The 27,753-nt window shown below is 31.6% G+C and overlaps 2 protein-coding genes, 1 non-coding gene and 1 pseudogene across 6 annotated transcripts; 1 reads left to right on the top strand and 3 right to left on the bottom strand.

Annotated features, from left to right (window-relative positions):
- Positions 1-5,919: 5,919 nt before the first annotated feature.
- LOC149494094 (protopine O-dealkylase pseudogene) lies at positions 5,920-6,843 on the bottom strand (annotated as a pseudogene). The gene is made up of 3 exons (XR_016322107.1): positions 6,830-6,843; positions 6,439-6,769; positions 5,920-6,236 (listed from the first exon to the last, which is right to left on the bottom strand). The product of XR_016322107.1 is annotated as a protopine O-dealkylase pseudogene (transcript).
- Positions 6,844-8,762: 1,919 nt separating this feature from the next.
- LOC105641257 (protein SRG1) lies at positions 8,763-9,738 on the bottom strand. Its single transcript, XM_089725076.1, has 3 exons — positions 9,506-9,738; positions 9,102-9,429; positions 8,763-9,005 (listed from the first exon to the last, which is right to left on the bottom strand). Exons 1-3 carry the CDS (start codon positions 9,736-9,738, stop codon positions 8,769-8,771), a joined length of 798 nt encoding a protein of 265 aa, XP_089581202.1. The 3' UTR covers positions 8,763-8,768.
- Positions 9,739-10,310: 572 nt separating this feature from the next.
- Positions 10,311-14,684, bottom strand: LOC149494093 (uncharacterized). Of its 3 annotated transcripts, none has more exons than XM_089725073.1 (7): positions 14,536-14,684; positions 12,073-12,418; positions 11,949-11,991; positions 11,711-11,837; positions 11,326-11,619; positions 11,129-11,236; positions 10,311-11,016 (listed from the first exon to the last, which is right to left on the bottom strand). In XM_089725073.1, exons 2-7 carry the CDS (start codon positions 12,395-12,397, stop codon positions 10,705-10,707), a joined length of 1,209 nt encoding a protein of 402 aa, XP_089581199.1. In that variant the 5' UTR covers positions 12,398-12,418; positions 14,536-14,684; the 3' UTR covers positions 10,311-10,704. The 3 variants fall into 3 exon arrangements, with proteins under 3 accessions (XP_089581199.1, XP_089581200.1, XP_089581201.1); XM_089725074.1 differs by having other exon boundaries at positions 12,073-12,402; XM_089725075.1 differs by having other exon boundaries at positions 12,073-12,397.
- Positions 14,685-18,964: 4,280 nt separating this feature from the next.
- Positions 18,965-20,993, top strand: LOC105641250 (uncharacterized). Its single transcript, XR_016322003.1, has 3 exons — positions 18,965-19,508; positions 19,783-19,928; positions 20,689-20,993. It is a non-coding gene; the product is annotated as an uncharacterized LOC105641250 (transcript).
- Positions 20,994-27,753: the final 6,760 nt, after the last annotated feature.

Below are 27,753 nucleotides of genomic sequence, written 5' to 3'. Positions count from 1 at the left end.
CGTTACACATAGGCTTGTTAAATACAAGAGAAATAGAAGTAGATAAGGACTGCAAAACTAACTCTATCTAAAATACAGATAGTATTTATAAAATACAACAAACAGACTTGTGTACTTATCTCATCCTTGTGGAGTTCCGTTATTTCTCTGCAAGAACAATTAATTTCTTGAAAAAATAGACAAAGAAACTCTAAACCAATTTCTTGAAATGAATATAACAGAAAACGCATGCTATCATACTATAATAGGGTTTTTCTATACCTAAATTGAGTTGGATTGGTAGGCCAAAGATGAAGCTTTCTTGAGTCTTGTGGTATCAGTTTAAGAAAGAGACGATCACACCAGTCATAAACTTGCTTATCAGAAAGAACTGGGTCATTCCCATATCCTTCCATATCGTTGACTTCTCTACTGTATTTCTTTTTGTCACTTGCTGGAAGTGCAAAGAACTGTTTTGCAACTTCACGTATTTTGTCAAGGAAAGAATCTGAAATCCCATGACCTATAGCCTGTAACTTAACAAATCAAGAAATTTCTCCGGAAAATCCAGTTCTTGGAAATCAAATCTTTTGTATATGTGTAAAATGTAAAAGAAAACAAAAATAAATTAACCTGGAAGCAACCCCAAGAAGCTAGGGCTTCTTTAAGTTTCTGAAGCTCTTCAATTCCTTCTCTAGAAGATGATGATAGTAGACTGAGATTTATGACAGGAATTGAGAGTAATGGAGGAGAAGGATTTGGGATTAGTTCTTCGATTATATATTTTGGAGGTGGTTCATCTCCATCATGATATTTCTTGTACAGACTTAGACATGGTGAATCGTCGATTAATGAACTCCAGTGTTAAGATACAAGTGATGATCATACATTTATAGTTAAAAGTTAATTTGGAAGAGGAAAATTAATAGAAGTATGGCGAATATTAGGTGGAGATGAGCACAGGTTATGCCTCGAAATAAGCGACACTTCCTTTATTTTTTTCCTCGAGAAAACGACAATTGGAGTTTAGAACTATGAAAATTTGTCGATTACGAAGGCTACGTAGCGGTAAAGCCAATAATGAACAATGTTAAAATTTATTGAACTAGCAGAAAATTCAATGATTTGTTGCATATAAATTGTCAATAAACATAAAAAATTTATTGCCAATAATACTTCAAGTAATTAAAATTATTATGCTAAATGTTTGTTCTTACATGTGCAGTGGTCTAGGATAGGATGTGATATGAAATTGTGATTTAAACTTGGAATATGTAAATATGTGTGAGTAACATTGTATTTTTCATTTTTAGTTATCAAACCGTATCCTCTCTTCCCTATTAATGGAATTATAATCCCTTTTTGGGCCAAGCCACGATCATATTTAAAGTTTTTCTAAGATATTGACTCCATAATTCGATTTTTTTTACTAAGATATATTCGGCAAAATTAGCTGTTTCGCAGCTGTTAATAGGTTTAGTAGCATTTTGCTATTAGTTGTTTGAATAATTTTTCATAAAACGTTAAAAGTTAAAGGTTATTTGAGTTAACTTTTCACAACATATTACTTTAATCTCTAAAAGTTAGTATAAACATTATGTTACCAAACACTACAAAAAATATCGTTTAGCATTTTGACTAAAAGCTATTTAAAAAGTTGTTGTCCAACACAGCTTAAATTTAAGTTGTAGTACACTCTAACCACTAGATGAAGTGTTAGACTGATATCAATTATACGGGCTAGAGTCTATTGAAGGATAATTATATTATTTGCAATTTCTTGGGCTAGGCAAAATGGAGTTGCAGTTGTAGCAGCCATGGTATTTCTACTTTAAAAAAAAAAAAAAAAAAAAATTAATACAGATGTTTTTGCTAATCATGATTTAGAAGACTATACTTTTCTATTTATATATTGAAGTTTTGAGTCGTCTAATATTTAAGCAAAATAAAGAAATTAATCATGGGCTGCTAGATTATCCACTCAATCATTATGCATGTCATCTAACACACAATTATTAGAACAAAACATATAAAAATAGGAGAATTCATGGATTAAGTTTGACCAAGTCAAGCGGTGTAATTCCTTGAAAAAGGCTGTCATAGTAGAATCCACGATAATCCTTGAGTCTCATATATTGCTGAGGTCTATTTTCATCCATCAGGCTCTGAATTGGTCCGATCTCTATCTCATATTTGGGCAAGTGAAAGGCTGCCACTGATATTCTTTCCTTCTTTGATTCCACTATTACCCTATGCATTGGGCTCTTGAAGATTCCATTACTTATTATCTATATGAAATTTTACATTTTCAACAAATTAATTATTTTCATCAAATATAAATTAAAATTGATTAATATTTCATCTAACATTTTAGATAAAACTTATAATGTACGAATTACTGCATGGCGATCTATTGGTTAGGTGGCTTGCAAATCCCACATCGAAAGAAAGGGAAGGGAATAGGGACTTGTTTGGCTATAAAAGGAGCTTAGCTCCTTAAGTTTAATTCATTCCAAAACTTGTCTTCCAATTCTTAAGTGGGTTAGACAAGTTTCTCTCCTCTCTCAATTTGTATATTTCTTTAGTGAAATATAAATTTAGTAGTGTCCGAGGACGTAGGCAAAATTGGCCGAACCTCGTTAAATTTTGGTATTCTCTTTTATTTATTGCTTTTGTCTTTATTTATTTAATAGCTATTGTTGGGCAAAAATATTTTTGGTGGTTATTGTCTAATTAATTACTTCTAGGTAAATTCTGTCTAGGCCAAGTGGGTTTTAAGTGAGACCATTTGTGACTCCTCCACTTATCTGGGAATTTACTTAGTGTAGTTAGTAAGTACAGTAATTCACAAATTGCTTTTGGTGGAAAAAGCCCAATTTCACACAACAATTGGTATCAGAGCCAAGGTTACTAAGTATTCACTGTGGTTGCAGCGTAGTCTGATCTGCCACATAAAAAAGGTTCCTTGGTTGTGTTCCGCATTTTGAAAATTGATTTTATAGCTATTAAATATTTAAAGCAAAAATGGCAGACGGAAAGAAAAATACCACACCTGTTACAGCATCAACCTTCGTAAGAAATGCTGTATCAAATGCAAGATTTACAGTGGAGATTTTCGATGGGACCGGTCATTTCGGCATGTGGCAAAGTGAAGTTCTAGACGCTCTCTTTCAGCAAGGTCTAGATGTTGCTATTGAAAAAGAGAAACCAAATGAGATGGAGGAGAGTGAATGGAAGACCATCAATCGTCTGACATGTGGTACAATTCGGTCGTGTCTTTCTAGAGAGCAAAAATATGCTTTCTCGAAAGATATGCTTTCTCGAAAGAAATTTCTGCAAACAAATTGTGGAAGGCATTAGAGGAGAAATTTTTGAAGAAAAACAATCAGAATAAACTCTTCATGAAGAAGAAATTGTATCGCTTCGATTATGTTCCTGGTACCACTATGAATGAACACATCACAAAATTTAATCAGTTGGTGGGTGATTTGTTCAATTTGGATGTGATATTTGGAGACGAAGATTTGGCAGTGTTGTTGCTAGCATCTCTTCCTGATGAATTCGAGCATCTTACAACGACTCTAATTTATGGGAATAAAGATGTGACTTTCAGTGAAGTTTGTGCTGATCTTTACAGCCATGAACTGAGAAAGATAGAAAAGAAGGAAAAGGCAACTGAAGTAGAAGCTCTGGTAGTTGGAGGCCGTTCACGAAGCCAAAAGAAAGGGGGAAAGAAAAGTAGATCCCGTTCAAAAACCAGAGTTGAAAAAGATGAGTGTGCCTTTTGCCGTGAGAAAGGTCATTGGAAGAAAGATTGTCCAAAGCTAAAAGCCAAAGGCAAAGCTGTTATTAATTCAAACATAGCTGAGTGTGATGATGAAGACTCAGACTTCTCATTAGTTATCATGGCATCTATAGACAATTCATCAGCAAATTTGACAAGTTCTGGTGAGGTATGGCTGCTAGACTCTGCATGCAGTCATCATATGAGTCCCCACCGGGACTGGTTTTTTGACTTTAAAGAACTTGAAAATGAAGTTGTCTATACTGCAAATAATGTTCCTTGCTTCACAGAAGGGATTGGTTCAATCCATTTGAAGAATCATGATGGGTCAATCAGGATCCTGACTGATGTTCGATATGTACCGAGTTTGACAAAGAATCTCATTTCAGTGGGAGCCCTAGAATCAAAAGGACTCACTGTAATTGCGAAAGATGGAGTGATGAAAGTCATCTCTGGTGCACTTGTGGTGATGAAAGGAGTTCGGAGAAGGAATAATTTGTATTACTATCAGGGTAATATAATTATTGGATCGACAGCAACAGTTGTTTCTAGTGATGACAAAGAGTTGGAAACAACTAGATTGTGGCATAGGCGTTTGGGACATGCAGGTGAAAAATCCTTGAAAAGATTGTCAGATCAGGGATTATTGAAAAATGTCAAAACCTGCAAGTTGGACTTCTGTGAGCATTGCACCAAAGGAAAGCAGACAAGAGTGAAATTTGGCACCGGAATCCATAATACCAAGGGTATTTTGGACTATGTTCACTCTGATGTATGGGGACCCTCTACAACAGCTTCTTTGAGTGGTAAACACTATTATGTGACCTTTGTTGATGATTACTCTCGAAGGGTTTGGGTGTATACTTTGAAGTCAAAAGATGAAGTGCTAGGAGTTTTCCTTAAATGGAAAAAATTGGTGGAAACTCAAACTGGCAGACGCATCAAATGTCTCCGAACAGACAATGGAGGAGAATACAAAAATGATGCTTTTGATAAAATCTGTGCAGATGAAGGCATTGTTCGACACTTCACAGTTAGAAATACACCGCAGCAAAATGGGGTGGCAGAACGTATGAACCGAACGTTGCTGGAGAAAGTTCGGTGTATGTTGTCTAATGCTGGGTTAGACAAGAAATTTTGGGCTGAGGCTATATCATATGCATGTCATCTCATTAATCGATTACCATCAACTGCTATTGGTGGCAAAACACCTATAGAGGTATGGTGTGGAGAACCTGCTAATGATTATGATTCCTTACGTGTATTTGGTTCCACTGCATACTATCATGTTAAGGAATCGAAGCTGGATCCAAGAGCAAAGAAAGCCATTTTCATGGGGATAAGCACCGGTGTTAAAGGCTATCGACTATGGTGTACAGAATCAAAGAAAATAATCTTTAGCAGAGATGTCACTTTTGATGAATCTACCATGTTAAAAAAGGTGACAGTAGAACAATCAGATGGTACTCCACAACAGGTGGAGGATACTCCCAAACAGGTGGAGTTTGATAGAAAAATCCCAGTGGCAAGTACCGAACCTGCAGAAACTCCTGAGGTAGAAGGAGATTCAGATGAAGACGAGGTTCAACTCCAAGAACCTCCACAGCAACTTGAGTCAATTGCACTTGATAGGCCAAGGAGAGTTATAAGAAAGCCTGCTCGTTTTGATGATATGGTGGCCTATGCATCTCCAATTTCATAAAACGTTAAAAGTTAAAGGTTATATGAGTTAACTTTTCACAACATATTACTTTAATCTTTAAAAGTTAGTATAAACATTATGTTACCAAACACTACAAAAAATATCGTTTAGCATTTTGACTAAAAGCTATTTAAAAAGTTGTTGTCCAACACAGCTTAAATTTAAGTTGTAGTACACTCTAACCACTAGATGAAGTGTTAGACTGATATCAATTATACGGGCTAGAGTCTATTGAAGGATAATTATATTATTTGCAATTTCTTGGGCTAGGCAAAATGGAGTTGCAGTTGTAGCAGCCATGGTATTTCTACTTTAAAAAAAAAAAAAAAAAAAAAAATTAATACAGATGTTTTTGCTAATCATGATTTAGAAGACTATACTTTTCTATTTATATATTGAAGTTTTGAGTCGTCTAATATTTAAGCAAAATAAAGAAATTAATCATGGGCTGCTAGATTATCCACTCAATCATTATGCATGTCATCTAACACACAATTATTAGAACAAAACATATAAAAATAGGAGAATTCATGGATTAAGTTTGACCAAGTCAAGCGGTGTAATTCCTTGAAAAAGGCTGTCATATTAGAATCCACGATAATCCTTGAGTCTCATATATTGCTGAGGTCTATTTTCATCCATCAGGCTCTGAATTGGTCCGATCTCTATCTCATATTTGGGCAAGTGAAAGGCTGCCACTGATATTCTTTCCTTCTTTGATTCCACTATTACCCTATGCATTGGGCTCTTGAAGATTCCATTACTTATTATCTATATGAAATTTTACATTTTCAACAAATTAATTATTTTCATCAAATATAAATTAAAATTGATTAATATTTCATCTAACATTTTAGATAAAACTTATAATGTACGAATTACTGCATGGCGATCAAGTTAGAAATCAATTCATACATATTATTTTTCTTCAGTTCAGCCACAAACGTAATATGTAGGAGTCAAAACTGCATACCTGCAACTGGTCCCCGACATTGACAAATAATGCATCAGGAAGTATGGCAACTCTGAACCACTGACCATCTTTCAAAACCTGAAGCCCTTCCACTTCTTTATCCTGCAAGAGAATTGTTATTCCTGATACATCCGAATGAGCTTCAGCTCCTACAACTATGTCTGAACTTGCAGATTCTGGATAGTAATTAAACCTCGCTCCTATCAATTCTTCATCTCGGTACGCATTCAAGAAGCAATTCTTTTCTAAATTCAGCAATCTAATACGTCTCTGCATTAGAAGAAACCGTGATGTACTCTTCATTATTGCTGAGTATTCGTCTAATACGTCTCTGCAAGTTTTTCAAAAGTTTTATAACAATTATTTTGAGAATATGGGGAGATGTAATAGCTTTTTCGAACCCATGACCTCTAGGTCAAAATTATATATATAAACTACCCGAAATCTGTAGGATTGCATGGCCAACGTTCAATCCTTCGTTCATTTTCTGGAGCTACTTTAAGCAGAATGCGTTCAGACTGATTAAAAATGATCTTTTTGGAAACATTTGGATCGTTCCCATATCCTTCAAGACTGTTAGCTTCTCGATCATACTTATGTTTCTTTTCCATTGGAAGTGCAAAGAACCGTTTTGTAATTTCACTTACTTTATCAAGAAATGAACTTTCTACTCTATGCCCGACAGCCTGCATATTAGTTTATATAAAACCATCAAATTCAAGAACATGGTTGTAAGAACTAAAAGAAAGTAAAAGAAATGCTAATAAGCTTTAACTGTGAATGTGACCCCTAATAGAAATCAAATTGAAAAAAGAAATAAGGTAAGATTTCAAGAAAAGAAAAACCTGAAAGCAACCCCAAGAAGTGAGAGCCAATTTCAGTTTTTGAAGCTCATTTTCTCCTTCTTCAGAACAAGAAGATAGCAGACTGATGTCAATGATAGGAATTGGGGCTAGTGGAGGATTGTTATAATTATTTGCAATTTCATTGCCTAGACAAGATGGAGTTACAATTGTAGTAGCCATGGAAATCCTATTCTAAAAGAATCAATACATGTGATCTAGCTAATGATGATTTAGAAGAGAAGACCATAATTTTCTATTTATCGTGCGAGGTTTTGAATTTTCTAATCATTAACCACAATTAAAAAATTATGGCCGCTAGATCCACCGCCAATGCCTATCACGACAATATATATATACAGTGCAATTAGTCATGATAAAGGGCTTAATAATCAAATATGATTTCTGTTAATATTTTGGTTCATCTATTTTGAACGAAAGAATTAAGGTGGTAATAAAATTATAATTTAGAGATCTCATAGTGTATTTTAATACCTCAGTGTATAATCATTATGTGATATTATCTTTACAAAATTCGTCTAATGTAAAGGTGTAAAAGTAATCTTTATTAAATTTAATAAAAAAATTACCGATGAGTGTTGAGATGAGTGATTCAACACTCATTTTTTAAGCGAGGTTAAAAATTATTTTTAAACTAATCCACTCAATGTTAACCAAGAAATGTGTGCACAAACTCAAATATAAACCATGAGATATTTCTACACAAGATAAATATGAAAAGGATTACATCACCTATCACTGTATCATAGGTTTCAGTCAATTTGAGTTAGATGCATGGGATTACAAAATTCTAAGCAGATGATTATGTAACACATTTGACATTTTCCTCGTCATTTGTCAAGCCTTTGTTTTGTATTTGAAAACTTGGTTTTATTAAAATCACATTTTTAATTGCACATTTCGTTAAGGATGCAAACCAGTCGTGTAAACTAAGCCCAATATCATCAAATTCACATAAATTCACCAGCCCAACTTAATTTTTTAAATTGAATTTATTAATTCAAAAAATTATTTTAAAAATAAATTTCTTAGTCATGAAAATTTTGTCATAGTTAAAAATGGTATATCATTATTTTTATTATTTTAATCCATTTTTTTTTATTAAATGATTTTGTTATATCAAATTTTTTTTTGTTCTGTTTTTTACTTTTTAAGCTTGTCCAAGTTCCGTGGGCTGGGCTTTAATACATGTTAAACTTTCGCATTACTGGGCCTATGGTAAATGGATTGAAATTTTACCATTTGGAAATTCGTTTTTCATTTCCAACTATAACAATTTATTGAACGACTATTTGTGTTTATCGATTAAGTGACAAGCAGAACGACGATTAGCGTTTGTCGTTTAAGTGACAAGCAGAATGACTAATTTCGTTTAATTGAAAAGACTTTGTAATGTTCAGCAGCTCAGCTTCTGCAATATCTTTAGAGTCCCCTCCATGAGTATCATAACATCAACTAGCTTAAGGATTAAATTTTCACAGTCTCAATTGCCACCAAACCCTTTTGGTAGCATTCATAGTTGATAACACCATAATTTTTAACATTTCTGTATAATCTTGGTCTGTGCTCATCCATCAAGCTATCCACAGGTCCAATCTCTTTTTCTGGCTCTGGTTCATGAAATAAGGCCACGGATAACCTCAAGCTCTCGCAGTTTGTTACTACCCTGTGCATTGGACCTCTGAATATTCCATTACTCATTATCTGCATTTATCGTTCCATAATATACGTTAAACACAAGAAGAAGTAATAAAATCGAGAACCAGAAATTGTGAAAAACGTTACTGATGAGGCGTATACCTGCATTTGGTCTCCAAGATTGACGACAAGAGCATCAGGGATTACAGGAACTCTTACCCATTTCCCATCTACTAAAATTTGAAGGCCTTCGACTTGTTTATCTTGCAAAAGAATTGTAATGCCTGATCTATCTGTATGAGGTTTGACTCCAAGAACCAAATCAGGTCTCGAACACCTTGGATAGAAGTTAAACCTTGCATGCATTAGTGCTCGTTCCCCAAATTGCCCAGAGAAACTATTCTCTTTCAAGTTCAGTGACCTTGCCATTGCTTTGTACAGAAGATCCATTACAGATTTCACCTTCAAGGAATATTCGATCAAGGTCTCTCTGCAAAAATAATATTGTATAACTAAAATTGATAGTTTGAACAACAATTTTGTATATAAGATCAGAAAAGCTTAACCTGAAATTAGGCGGGTTATCTGGCCAAAGATTGTTCCTTCTTTCATCTTCAGGAAACACCCTTAGAATTAGGCGATGAGACCAGTCGAGAACTTGATTTGATGAAACAATCATATCACTCCCATACCCTTCAATATCATTCTCAGACCGACCATATTTCGACTTCTCTTCCTTTGGAAGTTCAAAAAATTGGCATGCTGTCTCACGCACCTTATCAAGAAATGAACTTGACATCCCATGTCCTGTTGCCTGACATAAATATACTATATTTCTTTAGCTCAATTTCTGATTAAACTCATCAATACTTAATTATCAACATTAGCCAAAAGGATAGTATTGAAATATAGTAGAACATAAAATATAAGTTATGCGATTGAGAGTATTTGATATTGGTAATTAATAATTCAAAATTGTCAACATTAGAACTCAACTATGGCACTACAAAAAAAACGCCATTTTGCGACCGACAAATCGGTCGCAAAATGGCTCATATTGGTCGCTAATTGTAATTAGCGACCGATTTGCGACCGATTTTTTCGGTCGCAAAAAGCCTGGTCGCAAATAAATTTTGCGACCGATGAGACAATCGGTCGCAAATTAGAGACCGATATAATCGGTCCCAAAATTGAATAATCGGTCGCAATTTTTGGTCGTCGTTTAATTGGAAATTCAGTCGCAAATTTGGTCGCAAAACATCGGTCGCAATTTTTTTAAATCGGTCGCAAATAGGTCGCAAATTGTAAATTCAAAATTTTTATTTTTGGTATCAAATCGGTCGCAAATCGGTCGCAAAAATGAAAAAAAAATAAAAAAAATTAAATATTATTATGAAACCAAAATTTTTCCGCACCTGTGAAAATTGACATAAATACATATATATCGCACACGCAATTCAAGAACAATATAAAAATGTAATTTTTATTGTGCTGAACAAATTAAAATATGAAAATACAAAAGAAAAACTAAAAAGGTCCAAAATCAAATCTATGCTGCTGCTCATCTGCAGGATCCGATGTCGGATCTCCCGATGTCGGATCGCCGGGAGGAGTACCTGCTAGATGTGATGTAGCGCCAGGAGGGGTGACCAAGGTATCGTCTGCAGCATCGGGATCAGGAGCTGGTAGTGGCTGCTGCTGAGACGTCGAAACATGTCGGTCTGTAGCAGGCGCAGGATCAGAGGAAGAAGTACCAGCACGGTGCTCACCGGGACAACCGCATCACATGAGCTCTAAGCTCTGCAATCTGTCTCTGCTGATCAGCAAGCTGAGCCCGTATATCATCATCATAGTGCGAGTCAGTGTGCTCGGGCTGTGGTGCTGCGCTAGCTGTAGAAGCGTGAGCTGCTGAGCCGCAGTAAAACTGTGATGCCTGAGACCCGATGCCGTATACCTTCCTCTTCTTCCCGCCCCCTACAGCCTTGAGATAAAGCGCTACCTCGTCAATTCTTGACTCAGCTTCGGATTCATCGGTCTGAGAAGTAACAATACGCTCCCAAGCTGTAGTATAGTTCTCCTGAAAATAAAAAATTAATTAATCAATGCAATTGCAAGCTTTGTTATATTGAACTTTGTAGATCTTCGCAATGATTAGAGGGTAAATGTAAATATTATTCATTGTTACTTACATTGACGCTCAGCGCACGTCTATCGACAAACGTATTATGATCGTGGTCCTTCGTGTGAGTGTATGTAAACACCTCAATCGGTGTGGGCTCACGACCTAATTCTTTAGCCTGTAATGAATTTTTATGCATGATATATTAATATATATAGTGTCCTTTCATTAAACATCAGTTTCTTGTAAAGGGACTAGTTCACTTACTAATAATCGAGCTGTCTCTATAGCAGATATAGATCCGCCTGTGTGTCGCAAAGGTCCTGCTCCATCACCGCCAGTCTCACTGCGCCTGTTTTGTGCAAATATCTCCCGCTTTCTCTTGAATGTAGGATCCTCCCAAGCCTTTTGCCAGCTCTCCCATATCTCCTGAGACATGCACTGCTGCTTCTTACCGCTTCTTCTCATCCTATAGGTGAAGTCAGCATATCGATCGGTGCATATCTTCTCCCAGGCTACTTTCAGCATAGCCGTAATGGCCTCGTCCCATATGAAATGTTTCTGCAAAAAAATGAAATATAGCGTTTCAACACTAACGATGTATCTTGAATTGTAAACATTGAATGATGATATAACTTAAACCAAAGAGTACCTGGAACTCCTCCCAATAAAAGTCTCTCGCCTCTTGTGGTACGGCATCCCATGTGTATCCTTCTTTATGCAGCTGTAGCTTGATTATGTTCAAAATTTGCCTCGCTGCTCGAGAAGATGGATATATGCTGAAAAAAAAAATAGAAGTGAAATATAATTATACGAAAACATCACAGTTATGAATAAGTACAAAATATAATTACAAAATATGCCTGCAGAAAATTTGAATAAGTACTTACTGTCCCGCTACCAAACTGAGGGTGATACGTGGATCTGATGAAGCTGCAAAAGAAGTGACAAATGTTATAAATTTTTAGATAATTAATATATAATTAAAATGACAGTTATGACATTTATGATTACCTTGCACAATAGGTGACTGTGCAGCTGGTGGAGTCTGTACTGGTCCAGAAACGGGGGTAGAAGAGGAAGGAGCAGAAGAGAAAGGAGCAAAAGGCTGTGATGGCGGCAGTACTGGACGCTGAGGAGAGGATGAAGCCCCAGACGTACCTGAAGAAGGATGTGATGGCGGCAGTACTGGTCGCTGAGCAGATGACGAAGCCCCAGACGTACCTGACGAAGGATGAGGGATCGACCCTCCTCGTCCATGGGCACTGCGTCCAAGGCCACGACCTCCACGCGAACCACTGCCGGACGCGTCAGAATCAAACGCTCTGCCTCTAGCCATCTGTACTGCAGATATCAGAACCTAGATAAAATGAATTTATACAATTATATGAATTGTGGAACATGTGGTAAATATGAGTAAAGAAAGTTAATACCATTGAAATTCTTCATTAATAATATTAATTAGATATACATTTATGAATTTGTAATAGTAAAACTGCTCTAAGAATTAAGTGTCTTCAATATCATCTGCTTCCTCCTCCTCTTCATCAGCTTCCTCTTCTACCTACTATAATAAAGGTAAGTGTACTATTCTACATATTGAATTTATAGGAAAAAAATTCGGCAGCATTTCCGCACAAAACAATCAAATCTCAAATACAAAGACACTTCAATAAACACTTCTATAACATACCAACATTCTCCAAAGGCAAAATGGCCACTACTAGGCCGCCAATCCAAACTCATTATTCATTTAATAAAAACATATTTAAGAATAATAACGACAATAATATCTATAATAAAGAAAAACACAGCCAAAACTTCTCAAGAAAGAGTTGCCAATAGTTAAGAACATGTAATAAAAGAACAATCAATACACTAAGCAAAAGCACCAAAAACTCAAAAACATAAACCTACACATTATTAAGCAAAACATGGGTATTCCACATCCATGGTGAAAATCGGTAGAGAAAGGTAATTTTGAACTGTTTTCAAAAAAAAAAAAAAAAAAAAAAAAAAAAATAGCACAAAGCCAGTTTACTACCTTGGGTATTCCTAATCAAACTAGACGCAACTCATGCATTACCAGTTTACCACCTCTTTGGAACGTTTAGAAAATCAATTTTTCCTCCTCTAATTAATAATCAAAATGCAAAAATTATTATAAAAATTACATGTCTATCCCATTATCATCTATCAAGTTTTAGTATATTGTTATAAGTCCATTTCTCTTATTTGATTAACTAATATAAATATTCACTTGTAAAACATATATGGACATGATAGAAAACGACTCGACGTGCCTTATCAATATCATTTTTTATATGCATGTAGAATCGAAGATTATGCATTGAATAATAGCTACTAGCTAGCTTTTCTTGAACAAAACTTAAAAGGTAAGACAACTACTATAATTATGGCAAGATTACAGAGAAACCATAGATCAATAACTGAAGGAATTAGAAAAGTAAACAAGCCACAACCTGCTTTTCATTCCTTTTCAGGCATTTAACTACATATAGACCTCCATGTCACCAACCTAATAACTAATTAATGACTACATGCATGTATATTCAACTGTATTAATTAGAAACCTTGACATATAAATATATGCAATAGAAAATCTCTAGCTAGAAACTAGTATTAGCAACCAAAGGCATTGTTCTATCAAGTATTCTACTTATCAACATAGTCCTCTTTTTCTTCTTACTACCAACCCTAAATTCTTTCTCACCATCACCGCCATTCTCTGAGTTTCTACTAACTTCTATAACCAGATAAGATACTAACTTCTACTAAATTCTTTTTCTTCATATAAACAACCACTTGTATTCAAAAAAAATATAATAAAATGCACCAATTTATTGGTCAAAGGACGCAGAGTATAACTATAGTTTAGGAAACAATTCAAGCTTTACAATGTGGTTTATGAGCTACCATATAGATTGTTAGTTTAAATTGTTAGCAGGCAAATCGCAGTAATTAGGTTGGTTATTATCTTTTTGAATTTCTTTGTTTTTTCACTATTTTATTGGAGTAAAATATCTGTTTCAATTAGTTACAAAAGCAAACAAGCTGTGAATAAAGTTCAACGAGGCAAATTAATTATCTATTTCAATCACACTAACTGATGTTATGTTCATATAATTATCTGTTTCAATCACACTAAATATAGGTATCTATTTCTATAACCAGATAAGTTTTTTTATTAAATTTCTCAAACTTTTAACCAAATTCAGTGTCACCTGCAAGCCACAAATCTATATAACATTAACCAAATTTGATCATTAACAATATTAACAAATATTAACAATAACATTAACAATATTAACAATAACAAATACTAACAATAACATTAACAATATTAACAAATATAACAATAATAACAGTAAGAATAATAATAAATTGAAAAAAACACAAAAATCGCAAAAAAAAAAAAAAAAAAAATCGAAAAAAATAAAATGCAAACCGGCTTACCTCAAATGCTGTCCAAACGGTGGCGAACGGCGTAGAGGAGTGACCGGAGCGTCGGTGGCGGCGTCACACGGGCTGGAGTGTTCTCAGGAGGGGCTGGAGCTGCGCTGCGGACGGAGGAGAGGAGAGGAGAAGGAGAAGAGAGAAAGAAGAAGAAAGGAAAAGGAGACGGCGTCGCGTTTAAAGCCCTAAGATTTGCGACCGATATATCGGTCGCAAATTTAATTAAAATCGGTCGCAAATTTTTAATTGTCCGACATCGTTTCACTTCACGATAAAATTGCGACTGACTACGTCGGTCGCAAAATATCGGTCGCAATTTTGTCTCCATTCGGTCTCAGAACTGTTCCATATTTTTTACGCGCGCAATTTTACGACAGAAACACAATTGGTCGAAAATCAGTCGCAAAATCGGTCACAAATCCGTATCACTTAAGTCGCAAACCGAAAACCAAACTCGCCGGAATTTTCAGCGCTAAAATCTGCGACTGTTTGCATATAAGTCGTAAATCGGTCGCAAAATTGCGACCGAATTTCGTCGGTCGCAAAAATCGGTCGCAATTTGGCGTTTTTTTTGTAGTGTGGGCTTTCAATCGATAAAATTTACTTTCCATCAACAACATGCTAAACCTAACAATTAATCCTTAATTGTTATAAAACGAATGATAATAAATTATCAATATTCAAAATTAGAATTATCATTAAAATATAATAACATGTTTAAGATTACTTTTCCTATATAATTGTCAAAACTCTTTGACAATATTTCCCAACCAATCAAAAAATTCTAATGGTTTATCAAGCCTAATAGTATAAAACTGTCAAAATCATGCAATCGAAGAAAATGAAATCAAGAAAGTAAAAAACTTGGAAGCAGCCGTTCGAGCTAACAGCTGATCTTAGTGTTTGTAGTGCGTTTTCGACTTCGTTGTTAGTACTGTTACCGGAATCCAATAATAAAGAGGAGAAGAGACTGATGTCGATGATAGGAAAAGGAGTCGCCGATGAGGAAGAGAAATTATCAGAAGGTGCAAAAGTGCATCCTTTGACTATGTATTCTGATGGTGGCTGCTCAGTGGCCGCTGACATTTCTTGAACATCTTTTTTGGACAGTGATGCCATTTTTTCACAACAGAGAAGAGAGGCATAAACTATGAATGAGATGAAGACAATAAGCCATCCGACAAGAGGTCTTATAAAATCCCGTGGGTTCGCAAATTAAGGACACTTGTCATTATTTTATATGAAAATACAAACCTTTTTAACAAAAAAATTTTTCCAATATAAAATTATTAATGCAACATAAATTAATTATTTAGGATGATCTTTTTTTGGATCGATTGAAACTTGAAAACTGCTAATCTCAAATTATTAAAGCATGAATAAAGACTGAGATTCAAAATATTAAATTTTATACTCTATCAAGATGAGAGCTAATAAGATATAATCTAATTAGCGTTTTTAAAAACTATTATAAATTTCAAAAAAAAATCATGAAATTTACTGTTAGTATTTTTAATATGAAAATAAGGTATTGTGAATTATATGCAAAAAAAAAATTTAAAGAAAAAATTAATGATTATATTTCTATTGTTTTAAGATAAAAGGTTTGATATGTAATATTTTAATTTAACGTGGACCTCAAAGTCTTAGAATTGGAGCCTTTCGGCAACTTTTGATGCTTTTGTCTCCCTCCGCCCTAACCTTTTTTTCAAATGGAAAATTTTTTAAGGAAGAGGATTTTAAAAGCTTATGAATTCCCTATATTATACCATCTTTGTTCCATAATATTTATCACATTTGAAATTTTACGTCTCTTAAAAAAATCATTAAATGTATCTAAATTATAATAAATTATTACGTAAATTGACTATATTACCATTAATTTAATATTAATTTTTTAAGAAAATCATTAAATTAAGTAATAATTATTGGTCATATGCAAAGGATAAACAGGGAAAAAAAGTATTTATTACTCATTGAAATTATAAATATGACAAATATTTTGGAATAAATTATTTTTTCAAATATAACAAGTACTATGGAATAGAGGTAATATATACACCGCACGCACTTTTTTAAGTTTTAACAATTTGACTTAGAAGTTATGTTTCTAGACAAGAAATTGAATTTATGTAGTATTGCAAAAACATAACGGGTAATATTTTTTTTTTCAAAGAGAACATAATGGGTAATATTGATAGTGGATATTGAAAACCTTACATAACATTTAACAAGTTGATATTGTGTTTTCAAAAGTTTAATTTCGTTACTCAAGGGTGGTTTGTTCTGGCTGAACTACAAATGCTGAATTTCAATTTGTTATATTATTAAACTGAATAATTAAGAATTAATATATAATTATTAGAAACAATTTATCTTTTTTTCCGATAAGTTATATAACTTTTTGAATAGCTCTAAAAAGAAAATTTTTTCATTTAGTCAAAAATTAAATTATAAATTCAAATATATCACTTATTGATTCAATTCAAACGAACAAACTTATTCTGTTATTATTTAATTAAAATAAACACCTCCTAAACTTTTTCTTTAATGAAATACCTCGAATTTTTATTTTCAAAACTTTTGAATTTTCATTAAATCAAAAATCCAGATTTATGATAATATGGGCTGTTAAGACCGAGTAATTCTAATTGAACCCAAAGTTTTACAAATTGGGCCCAAGCCCAAAAACATATTATTTAGAATTTTCGTTTGGGTAATACTTAAAATTTCGATGAAAATAAAATGGAACACTAATTGTTAATCGATTAAAAATGTGTCTATATATATGTAACTACTATATAAATTAATCAGCCTAAAATTAAATATCTTTGTTATTAATATTTTATGAATAAATTGAGAAAATATTACGGAACTAAACAAAATAATCAAATAAATTGAACCGGACCCAAAAATCAAATTAATTTTTCAAAAACCAGATGAAAAATCCATAATTATGAATAAAATGGGGAATTTAAAGAAGTTAGGTTTACTACGGGCTTCGGGGGTCTTAAGCCCACCCAGGTCTTAGTGCCGGTCCGGCCCACGGGAATGGGTCGTGACATTTAAAAAGCAAATTCTAATTTGATGGTCACATTTATGGGCAAATTCTAATTCTAACAGACATATAAATCAGATAATCATATTATGAATTAGAAGTGATTTAGTATTCACAAGTTTAGCGAGTAATAACATTTTGTTTTGAAAATGATTTGAGAGAATCCTACAGAAAAACTGCAAGAGTTTCCCCTAAAATAAAAGTCGTCAAATATGTGAATACAAAGCACTCCTAAATTCAAACTCCAAACCCTATCAAACTCCAATAACAACACAATACTACTTTTATAATTTCATAAGTACAGAATTCCTCAATAACAGTTTAATATTCATCACTTATATACATTCATGTAAACATATCAACTTCTAATGTTCTAACCATTAAATAAGTTCCAAGTTTATCTCCCAATATATACACCAACATATAATAATTTTTCCGGACAAAAAATAATACCGACTCCCGGACCAGTGATACTATTCACAGACCGGTAAACTACTATTGAAACACAGAAAAAATAGGGCATTAGAAAATAAGTATGCGTTAATAGAAATAGCAGCTATGCAAATTTTTTTTCATGCATTTAATTTGCTCTGAATTAAAAATTTCAGTTAATTTGATGTACTTATGATTATGAAAACTCCAAGCAGATGGTTTTGCTTAACTCAATTAGACTCATTCATGAAAGAGTTCAAGTAAGTTTTTACAAAGTTAAACATCAAAAAGCTCGTGAAACATAGATAAGAGGTGAAAACAAACTTGTACTCTGTTCGTTTAAAAAAGATAGCTCATCTTTTGATTTGTCTTAAAATATAGTTCACTTTCCTTTTTTGTATTATATTTAGCTTTTAAATTGTCTATTATACATTTATTAAATTTTATCTTATTTTCAATAACCCTTATTAATTCTTATTTATTATTCAAATATAATAATCGCTTGTGCCTTATTTAAGATAGACATAATAGAAATGTTATATGAAAAAAAATTCTTTAACTATATTTTTTAATTTGTTGGAAATCAAAAGTGGACTATCTTTTTAGGATGGAGTGAGTATGAAATAATTAATTTTAGAATATGCTTGACATTACTATTTGAGCTATGGTTGGAAAAATCAATATATGGAAAATATTAGTTAATGGTCACTAAAATTTATGATAAATTTCACATGTTTTAGTCATAAAAGTTTCATAACAATATTAATGGGAACTCCTAAAATATTTTTTCGAACAACATCTAAAATTTTTAAAACTGTTATCACGAGAGTATCAGAGTAATGGGTATTGTAGGTCCGATCCACCAAAGCCCAACCCGTTATGGCATTCGTTTTTAGTTTTTAGTTACGTGTCGACTAACGATCTTAGAGAACCGAAAGCTTCTCCATCTAAAAACCAGAGCCACAATCAAGCTTCTCCGTGGACACCTCTAGTCCGTGGAAACTTTCCCATGGCATTTCTCTTTTCATTTGTCAAATTAGTCCAAATTCTTTTGTCCCCTTTATTTTCACTCCTTTATTGCTGAAAAAAAGGCCTGCTTTCTTAATTTTCTTGAACAGATGGCAAAATTTACTCTTAAAGCAGAGAACTTTTGTTTTCTGTCTCACAGCACCAACACAAACACCTCATTCTTCAACAATTCCTAAGTAAAGCACCGAAACTTGCATTTAATTCCCTCTAACCGAAGATTGAAGTTCAGGGTTTTGTGTAGCTTGAAAGAAAAGGAGAATGTTAAAGAAAGCGACAGGGTGCCCGAAGTTCTTACTGGATTGCGAGTGGATGAATTGGATACAGATACTGAGACTCAATCGAGGTCTACAGAACTGGGTTTTGATTGGAATTGGTCGCAATGGAAGAATATTCCTAAAGATATAAACTTATTGGCACTACTTCACCTGCCTTTGTTACATGTAACATGGATAAGGTAATTCTTTGTTATCTTCTGTTAGACAATTCAAAGAAAAGTTCATTTATGTTTCTGTTAAGGAGTGATGGGTGTGGCCTTAATATGATATGAGGGACTTCTGATTGACTTCAATGGTTATTCAAGTCAAGTTGAAAGGGAAAAGCTTATCAATTACGTTTGTGTATCTGGACAAAGAGTAAAGAAGTGAAGTAGTGTTCATTAGGTAGCGATTCGGTTCTTTAATTTTTGGGACTAAATTATATTTTTTTAATTCATTTACTAAATTGGGCAGGTAAACTTGAGTATTGCAATTATTCCAATGTCTCATCAGTTTGGGTGGAATGCATCAGTCGCTGGGCTAGTGCAGTCATCCTTCTTTTGGGGGTACACGCTGAGTCAATTACCATGTGGTTGGCTATCTAAGATATTTGGTGGCAGGTTAGTTCACGATGACTTTTAATATTTGTACAGTATTTCACTTTTTACATATTATAACTTATTACAGAAATTTTTTTGCAACATTTGTTTGTAAGATTATATCTTCTCCCCAAAAAGAAAAGATGCTGTTACACGATGATTGGATATTCATACATGCACAGCTCGTACATGCGCCAGATGCTCCATTCCCTGGAAACTCGATTCTTTCTAATTGTGCTGTCCATATATCTTTCTAGCTACACGAGGGCTCTTCTACTGTATCTGAGCTACATCGATTAGTAATATTTTTCTCAACGCAAATATGCCTTAACACTTCTACAGTGTGGGCCACTAACTGAAAGAATAAACAAAGCAGGATGCAATTCAAAAAATAAGAAGCAACACTTTGCATGGAGCTACATATCAACTATAATTTTAGCTTTCAGTTTCACTCTGCGAGTGCATTTTCTCCAATGGGTATCATCAAGTAGTACCTGTGATTGACCCTCAAGTTTTTTTCCTTGCTTCATTTTGCCTTATCTTTGAAAATAAAGTCAAAGAAATAGGCTAGCCTTTAAAGCAAATTGTAACTTAATAGACCATATTCGACTAATCTAATTTTGATATCAGGAGAGAGACAAAATCCTAACATTCTATCTTTAAGTTTAACGAAAGCTAGCCTTCTAGACATGTACCACTAATTTTTTACCTTTGTTCTTGATTTATTCATATGAATGATATGTTACCCATTTTTTCTTATCATCATTTTTTCATTTTGCAGTAAAGTTCTTCAGATTGGGGTATTGTCTTGGTCTGTGGCGACAGCACTTGTTCCTTTGCTTGTCTGTAGGCTATACAATTTTGTTATACAATTCTTTTGAACTTGGCTAAGGCTAAAACTGGGTTGAGTGTGCCATATCAATAGGCTGGGCTCCCTGTTGATAATTAGCAATTTAGAAGTGTGCCATTCAGAATACGACATGTGCTTTGAAGAAGTTGATAATTAGAAGCAGCAGAAAGTACAACATGTGAACAGTAAAGGACAACATGGGAATATGAGAATAAACATTTCTCGTTTCTGGCTCACTGTTGGGTGGCTGAGAGTACGACTGGACACCTGTTCCAGAAATATCATTCACATGCAAACAGTACACTGATTTCTGGTTAAATGTCCAACTCCTCATCAACTAATCATAATCAAACTAAACATTCGTTAAATGTCCAGGTGACGCAATCTCTCATGTTCATGATCGGCAACTGTGCTTCCGTCACATTGTAGAAAGTTTCAAGGAAAAATTCTTCAGATTTTTTTCCCAAGTTCTGACCTTTTCGTTGTCGTTTCAAGACCAAAGTCGTCGTTTTGTATTTCGTCCCTCCCTCTCTCTCTTGAGACAATCATGCTCTCTCTTTCCTTTCTCCATCGTCTAACTCCAAAACCCTCTTTCCCTTCTCTGTATGGGCAGTGATTTGAAATAAATATAAATCTGAATTTGAGTGTTAAAAAATAAAAATCTAAAAAAATTAAACCTTCAATCATCTTCAAATTATGATATTGAAATATTATACCATAAAGTTCATTTATATTATTTCCTCTAGCTGTAATTTTATACTACTTCTATTTCATATGATTTGTCACATTTAGAATTTTACATTTTTTAGGAATACCATTAAATTTTTCTAAATTATAATAAATTATTGAGTAAATCGACTACATTACTCTTAGTTTAATACCAATTCTCTAAAAAATCATTAAATTGAACTCATTACTCCCTAAATAAGTATTTTTAAAATAAATTATTTTCTTAAATATGATAAATACAGTGATATTAATTATCGTGAGCCACACTCAAAACAAATTTCTCGTGAACACATTTTTCCACAATTAGGGTGGAAGGAAGACTATAAAGACTTCCTTGGCATAGAAAATTGTGCTTTGATTATGACTGTAACATATATTAATAGAACAACCAAATAAAACAGTAACTTCACTTGCATCACATTAATTCTATGGGATCTATTTATATATGTATATATTTTAAAATTCAACTCCTTTTTTATTTTTTGTATAAATCACCGATATCTGGACTATGTTATTGAACTATATAATTCGGTTTGAGGCTTAATTACAGTTAAGGCTTCATGACCCTCTTTACATGTGCGTTTAATAGTGATCGAATCTAAAAACTCTTTTTATATGCCCAACTTATATTGCAAACTGGGTCATAACGCGTAGATAACTCATTTTCTATTTTGAAAAGGATGGAAGTGGAAAACCAAGTAACACGTATTAAATTAGTCAATAAGACTAATATTTCTTTCATCAATGATCAAAAAGGACAATACAATGGCAGATATTTCTTTATTATCTTGTCTAAGATGCGTTTACTTTGGTTGCCATTCTTTTCAAAAAGTCTTTAGCACATTATCAAATTAATTTTTTTTAAAAATTTCTAGAAGAAATCAAACTGAAAATTTCATTAGAAGAAACTGTATACAGTTATGAGATACAAATCAATATGTTTCTACATTTTTTATATAGAAATTTTAATAATAAATCACTTATAAAAAAATAAAAAAGCATAATCTTGATCGAAGAATTTGATCGAGTTGACAGAGCATAATATTTATATATAGACAATTGCTTGCTTCACTTTGTAGCTATTCATAGCCATGATCTTACTACAAGTCTAATATGATCACTTTTAAACTTTTTCCTGTTATTAGAGATAATATCTACATTCATAGCTATTATGTAGTTTATAATGATAGACAGTGAATTCTCCTTAATGTAGGAGGTCATGTTCAAATATTATTAATTTTTGGATATTGATTCTTTCAATTTTTATTTTTTTTAACATTAAATCTATATTTATTTGAGGGTTAAAGTGATATTATGCATATTAAACACATGCTTATGGAAGGATTTAATTAAATCTATTAAATACTTAAACTTTTATTTTTGTTATAAAAGTTAGCTTTTATTCAATTTTTGCCGTTAATGACTTAAATTTGCTGTAAATCTAAATAAAAGTTGATAAGACATATGGATTAATTGGATAAATTTAGAAAGTTTAAAATATGTGTTAATTTGGCTTTTTTTTTTTTTTTTTTTTACAAACCCATTTTTTAAATTCTCAACATATGTTTAAAATATAAAAATTTATTTTTAGAGCTTTATTTACTCTTTTAAATTATGCATTTGGACTTTTTAGCAGCCAAATTAATTTTTATAATTTTATTTTGCTAAAATGACTATAGGAAATTTTTTTTTTTGCCGGAACCAGCTACTACCTTTATTCCATAATATTTTATCTCGTCTCATCCCTTGGGGGTTTTACTATAGGGACCTATGTTTTTCCTTGTGCGTGTGAGTACAAATTATATACTCCCTCCGTCTCAAGAAGATAGTCCATTTTTCCTTTTTCCATTTTTCCTTTTTGGTTTGTCCCAAAATATAGTCTACTTTTCTTTTTTTGTATTGTAGTTAATTTTTAAATTGCCTATTATATCCTTATTAAATTTTAGTTTATTTTCAATAACTCTTATTAAGTTTTACTTGTTATTCAAATATAATAATTGCTCATGTGTTATTTAAGATGGCATAATAAGAAAGTTATATGAATAAAATTGTCATTTAGCCATAATAATTGCTACTTTCTTAATCTGTGTGAAAATAGAAAGTGTAATTTATATTCATTCGTTTCAAATTATTGTCTTGTTTTTTCTCTTTTAAATTGAATGATCTTTAAAGTTTACTATTTAAATCTTATTAAATACTCTCTCTGTCTCAAAATATAAATCATTTTTGTATGTTATTTTGTCCTAAAATATAAAGTTTTATGTAGTTTAAAAAGTAATAAATGAGGTTTTTTCAATGTTGCTCTTGTTTACACTAAATACAATAAATTATACTTTACAAGCAACTATTGGTTTTGAGATAAAAGATAATTTGGTCAAATTACCATTGAATTTGTTATAACCTAAGAGAGTTAATTGATTCCTTAATCTTTATGCAAAAACCTTAAACAACTTATATTTTGAGATAAGGAAGTATAATAGTCAAACTACTATATGACAATAAACTAAATCTTGATTTAAACAAAAAAACTAGAATATAACTCTTTAATTTTCAAACGAAATTCTATTTAATAAATGTTTAATTTACAGTTTGATTAATTTTAAAGACAATTTAATATGGATCATTTAATTTTAATAGAATACTAACATAAGCATATATTAAGAAAAAACAAAGTAAAAGTTATAGTTTAATCATATTAGCTAAAATTTCTTAATCTATGTATAAGTCGGACTAAGATAAAAATTATGGTACGTAGGAAATAATAGATCAATGCGAAATTTCTCTAAGTTAGTAATAGTGTAGAATCTATTGCTTTTTTTTAAAAAAAAATGTATATATAATAATAGACCTGGAAAATTAAACTATTTTTGATTTTGAGAGTGATGGAATTGGAAAACCAAACAACACGTATCAAATTAATCAACAACCCCAATATTTCTCTCACCAATGAAAATGTAGCAATCAAAACGGACAATATATATGTGGTAGTTATTTCCCTATTTGTTTAATATCTTATCTGAAATGGCCAAGTCTTCATATTGGAAAGTACGTGGTAGGTATTTTGGTCTTTTTCTTTCTTTTTTTTTTATTTTAAAAAAATTGTCTTTATCGGGACCATTTTGGAAAAAAGTATTAGCATTTTGGAAAAAAGCAATTATTAACCCATAATAAATTTACTATGCATTCATCGTTTGTTTACTTTAATTATATATATGTATATATTTTAAAATTCAACTCCTTTTTTATTTTTTGTGTAAATCATCGATATCTGGACTGTGTTATTGAACTATATAATTCGGTTTGAGGCTTAATCACAGTTAAGGCTTCATGACCCTCTTTACATGTGCGTTTAATAGTGATCGAATCTAAAAATTCTTTTTATATGCCCAACTTATATTGCAAACTGGGTCATAACGCGTAGATAACTCATTTTCTATTTTGAAAAGGATGGAAGTGGAAAACCAAGTAACACGTATTAAATTAGTCAATAAGACTAATATTTCTTTCATCAATGATCAAAAAGGACAATACAATGGCAGATATTTCTTTATTATCTTGTCTAAGATGCGTTTACTTTGGTTGTCATTCTTTTCAAAAAGTCTTTAGCACATTATCAAATTAATTTTTTTAAAAAATTTCTAGAAGAAATCAAACTGAAAATTTCATTAGAAGAAACTGTATACAGTTATGAGATACAAATCAATATGTTTCTATATTTTTTATATAGAAATTTTAATAATAAATCACTTATAAAAAAATAAAAAAGCATAATCTTGATCGAAGAATTTGATCGAGTTGACAGAGCATAATATTTATATATAGACAATTGCTTGCTTCACTTTGTAACTATTCATAGCCATGATCTTACTACAAGTCTAATATGATCACTTTTAAACTTTTTCCTGTTATTAGAGATAATATCTACATTCATAGCTATTATGTAGTTTATAATGATAGACAGTGAATTCTCCTTAATGTAGGAGGTCATGTTCAAATATTATTAATTTTTGGACATTGATTCTTTCAATTTTTATTTTTTTTAACATTAAATCTATATTTATTTGAGGGTTAAAGTGATATTATGCATATTAAACACATGCTTATGGAAGGATTTAATTAAATCTATTAAATACTTAAACTTTTACTTTTGTTATAAAAGTTAGCTTTTATTCAATTTTTGCCGTTAATGACTTAAATTTGCTGTAAATCTAAATAAAAGTTGATAAGACATATGGATTAATTGGATAAATTTAGAAAGTTTAAAATATGTGTTAATTTGGCTTTTTTTTTTTTTTTTTTACAAACCCATTTTTTAAATTCTCAACATATGTTTAAAATATAAAAATTTATTTTTAGAGCTTTATTTACTCTTTTAAATTATGTATTTGGACTTTTTAGCAGCCAAATTAATTTTTATAATTTTATTTTGCTAAAATGACTATAGGAAATTTTTTTTTTTGCCGGAACTAGCTACTACCTTTATTCCATAATATTTTATCTCGTCTCATCCCTTGGGGGTTTTACTATAGGGACCTATGTTTTTCCTTGTGCGTGTGAGTACAAATTATATACTCCCTCCGTCCCAAAAAGATAGTCCATTTTTCCTTTTTCCATTTTTCCTTTTTGGTTTGTCCCAAAATATAGTCTACTTTTCTTTTTTTGTATTGTAGTTAATTTTTAAATTGCCTATTATATCCTTATTAAATTTTAGTTTATTTTCAATAACTCTTATTAAGTTTTACTTGTTATTCAAATATAATAATTGCTCATGTGTTATTTAAGATGGCATAATAAGAAAGTTATATGAATAAAATTGTCATTTAGCCATAATAATTGCTACTTTCTTAATCTGTGTGAAAATAGAAAGTGTAATTTATATTCATTCGTTTCAAATTATTGTCTTGTTTTTTCTCTTTTAAATTGAATGATCTTTAAAGTTTACTATTTAAATCTTATTAAATACTCTCTCTGTCTCAAAATATAAATTATTTTTGTATGTTATTTTGTCCTAAAATATAAAGTTTTATGTAGTTTAAAAAGTAATAAATGAGGTTTTTTCAATGTTGCTCTTGTTTACACTAAATACAATAAATTATACTTTACAAGCAACTATTGGTTTTGAGATAAAAGATAATTTGGTCAAATTACCATTGAATTTGTTATAACCTAAGAGAGTTAATTGATTCCTTAATCTTTATGCAAAAACCTTAAACAACTTATATTTTGAGATAAGGAAGTATAATAGTCAAACTACTATATGACAATAAACTAAATCTTGATTTAAACAAAAAAACTAGAATATAACTCTTTAATTTTCAAACGAAATTCTATTTAATAAATGTTTAATTTACAGTTTGATTAATTTTAAAGACAATTTAATATGGATCATTTAATTTTAATAGAATACTAACATAAGCATATATTAAGAAAAAACAAAGTAAAAGTTATAGTTTAATCATATTAGCTAAAATAAGATAAAAATTATGGTACGTAGGAAATAATAGATCAATGCGAAATTTCTCTAAGTTAGTAATAGTGTAGAATCTATTGCTTTTTTTTTAAAAAAAATGTATATATAATAATAGACCTGGAAAATTAAACTATTTTTGATTTTGAGAGTGATGGAATTGGAAAACCAAACAACACGTATCAAATTAATCAACAACCCCAATATTTCTTTCACCAATGAAAATGTAGCAATCAAAACGGACAATATATATGTAGTAGTTATTTCCCTATTTGTTTAATATCTTATCTGAAATGGCCAAGTCTTCATATTGGAAAGTACGTGGTAGGCATTTTGGTATTTTTTTCTTTCTTTTTTTTTATTTTAAAAAAATTGTCTTTATCGGGACCATTTTGGAAAAAAGTATTAGCATTTTGGAAAAAAGCAATTATTAACCCATAATAAATTTACTATGCATTCATCATTTGTTTACTTTAATTATATATATTCTCAACTTTTCTCTGACTGCTAAAACGGATTATTATTATCTCTCTACAAACTCACTTATGATTGTTAAAAAGTAATGCTATTTAATATTTTTTTTTTAAATTGTACAATTCGCGCATCGTGCAAGCATTTGACTAGTTTTTTTTAATACTTATTTTAGGTAAATTCAAAATTATTTTAGGTGAAAAAATGTATTTTTAAGTTGAGAACTTATAGTTTATTAAATTCTTGATTTTTATCCATCGATATCAATTCTTTAATTCTTTATTTTTTAAATGAATTATTATTTGATTGAGTCATAATTGTGCATATTA

The sequence above is a fragment of the Jatropha curcas genome, chromosome 8 (assembly GCF_041381405.1).
Source record: "Jatropha curcas cultivar XTBG-Jc1 chromosome 8, XTBG_Jcur_1.0, whole genome shotgun sequence".
NCBI classification, from domain to species: Eukaryota; Viridiplantae; Streptophyta; class Magnoliopsida; order Malpighiales; family Euphorbiaceae; genus Jatropha; species Jatropha curcas.
Note: the sequence above shows the minus strand (reverse complement) of the source record. Positions and strands in the feature narration are given on the sequence as shown.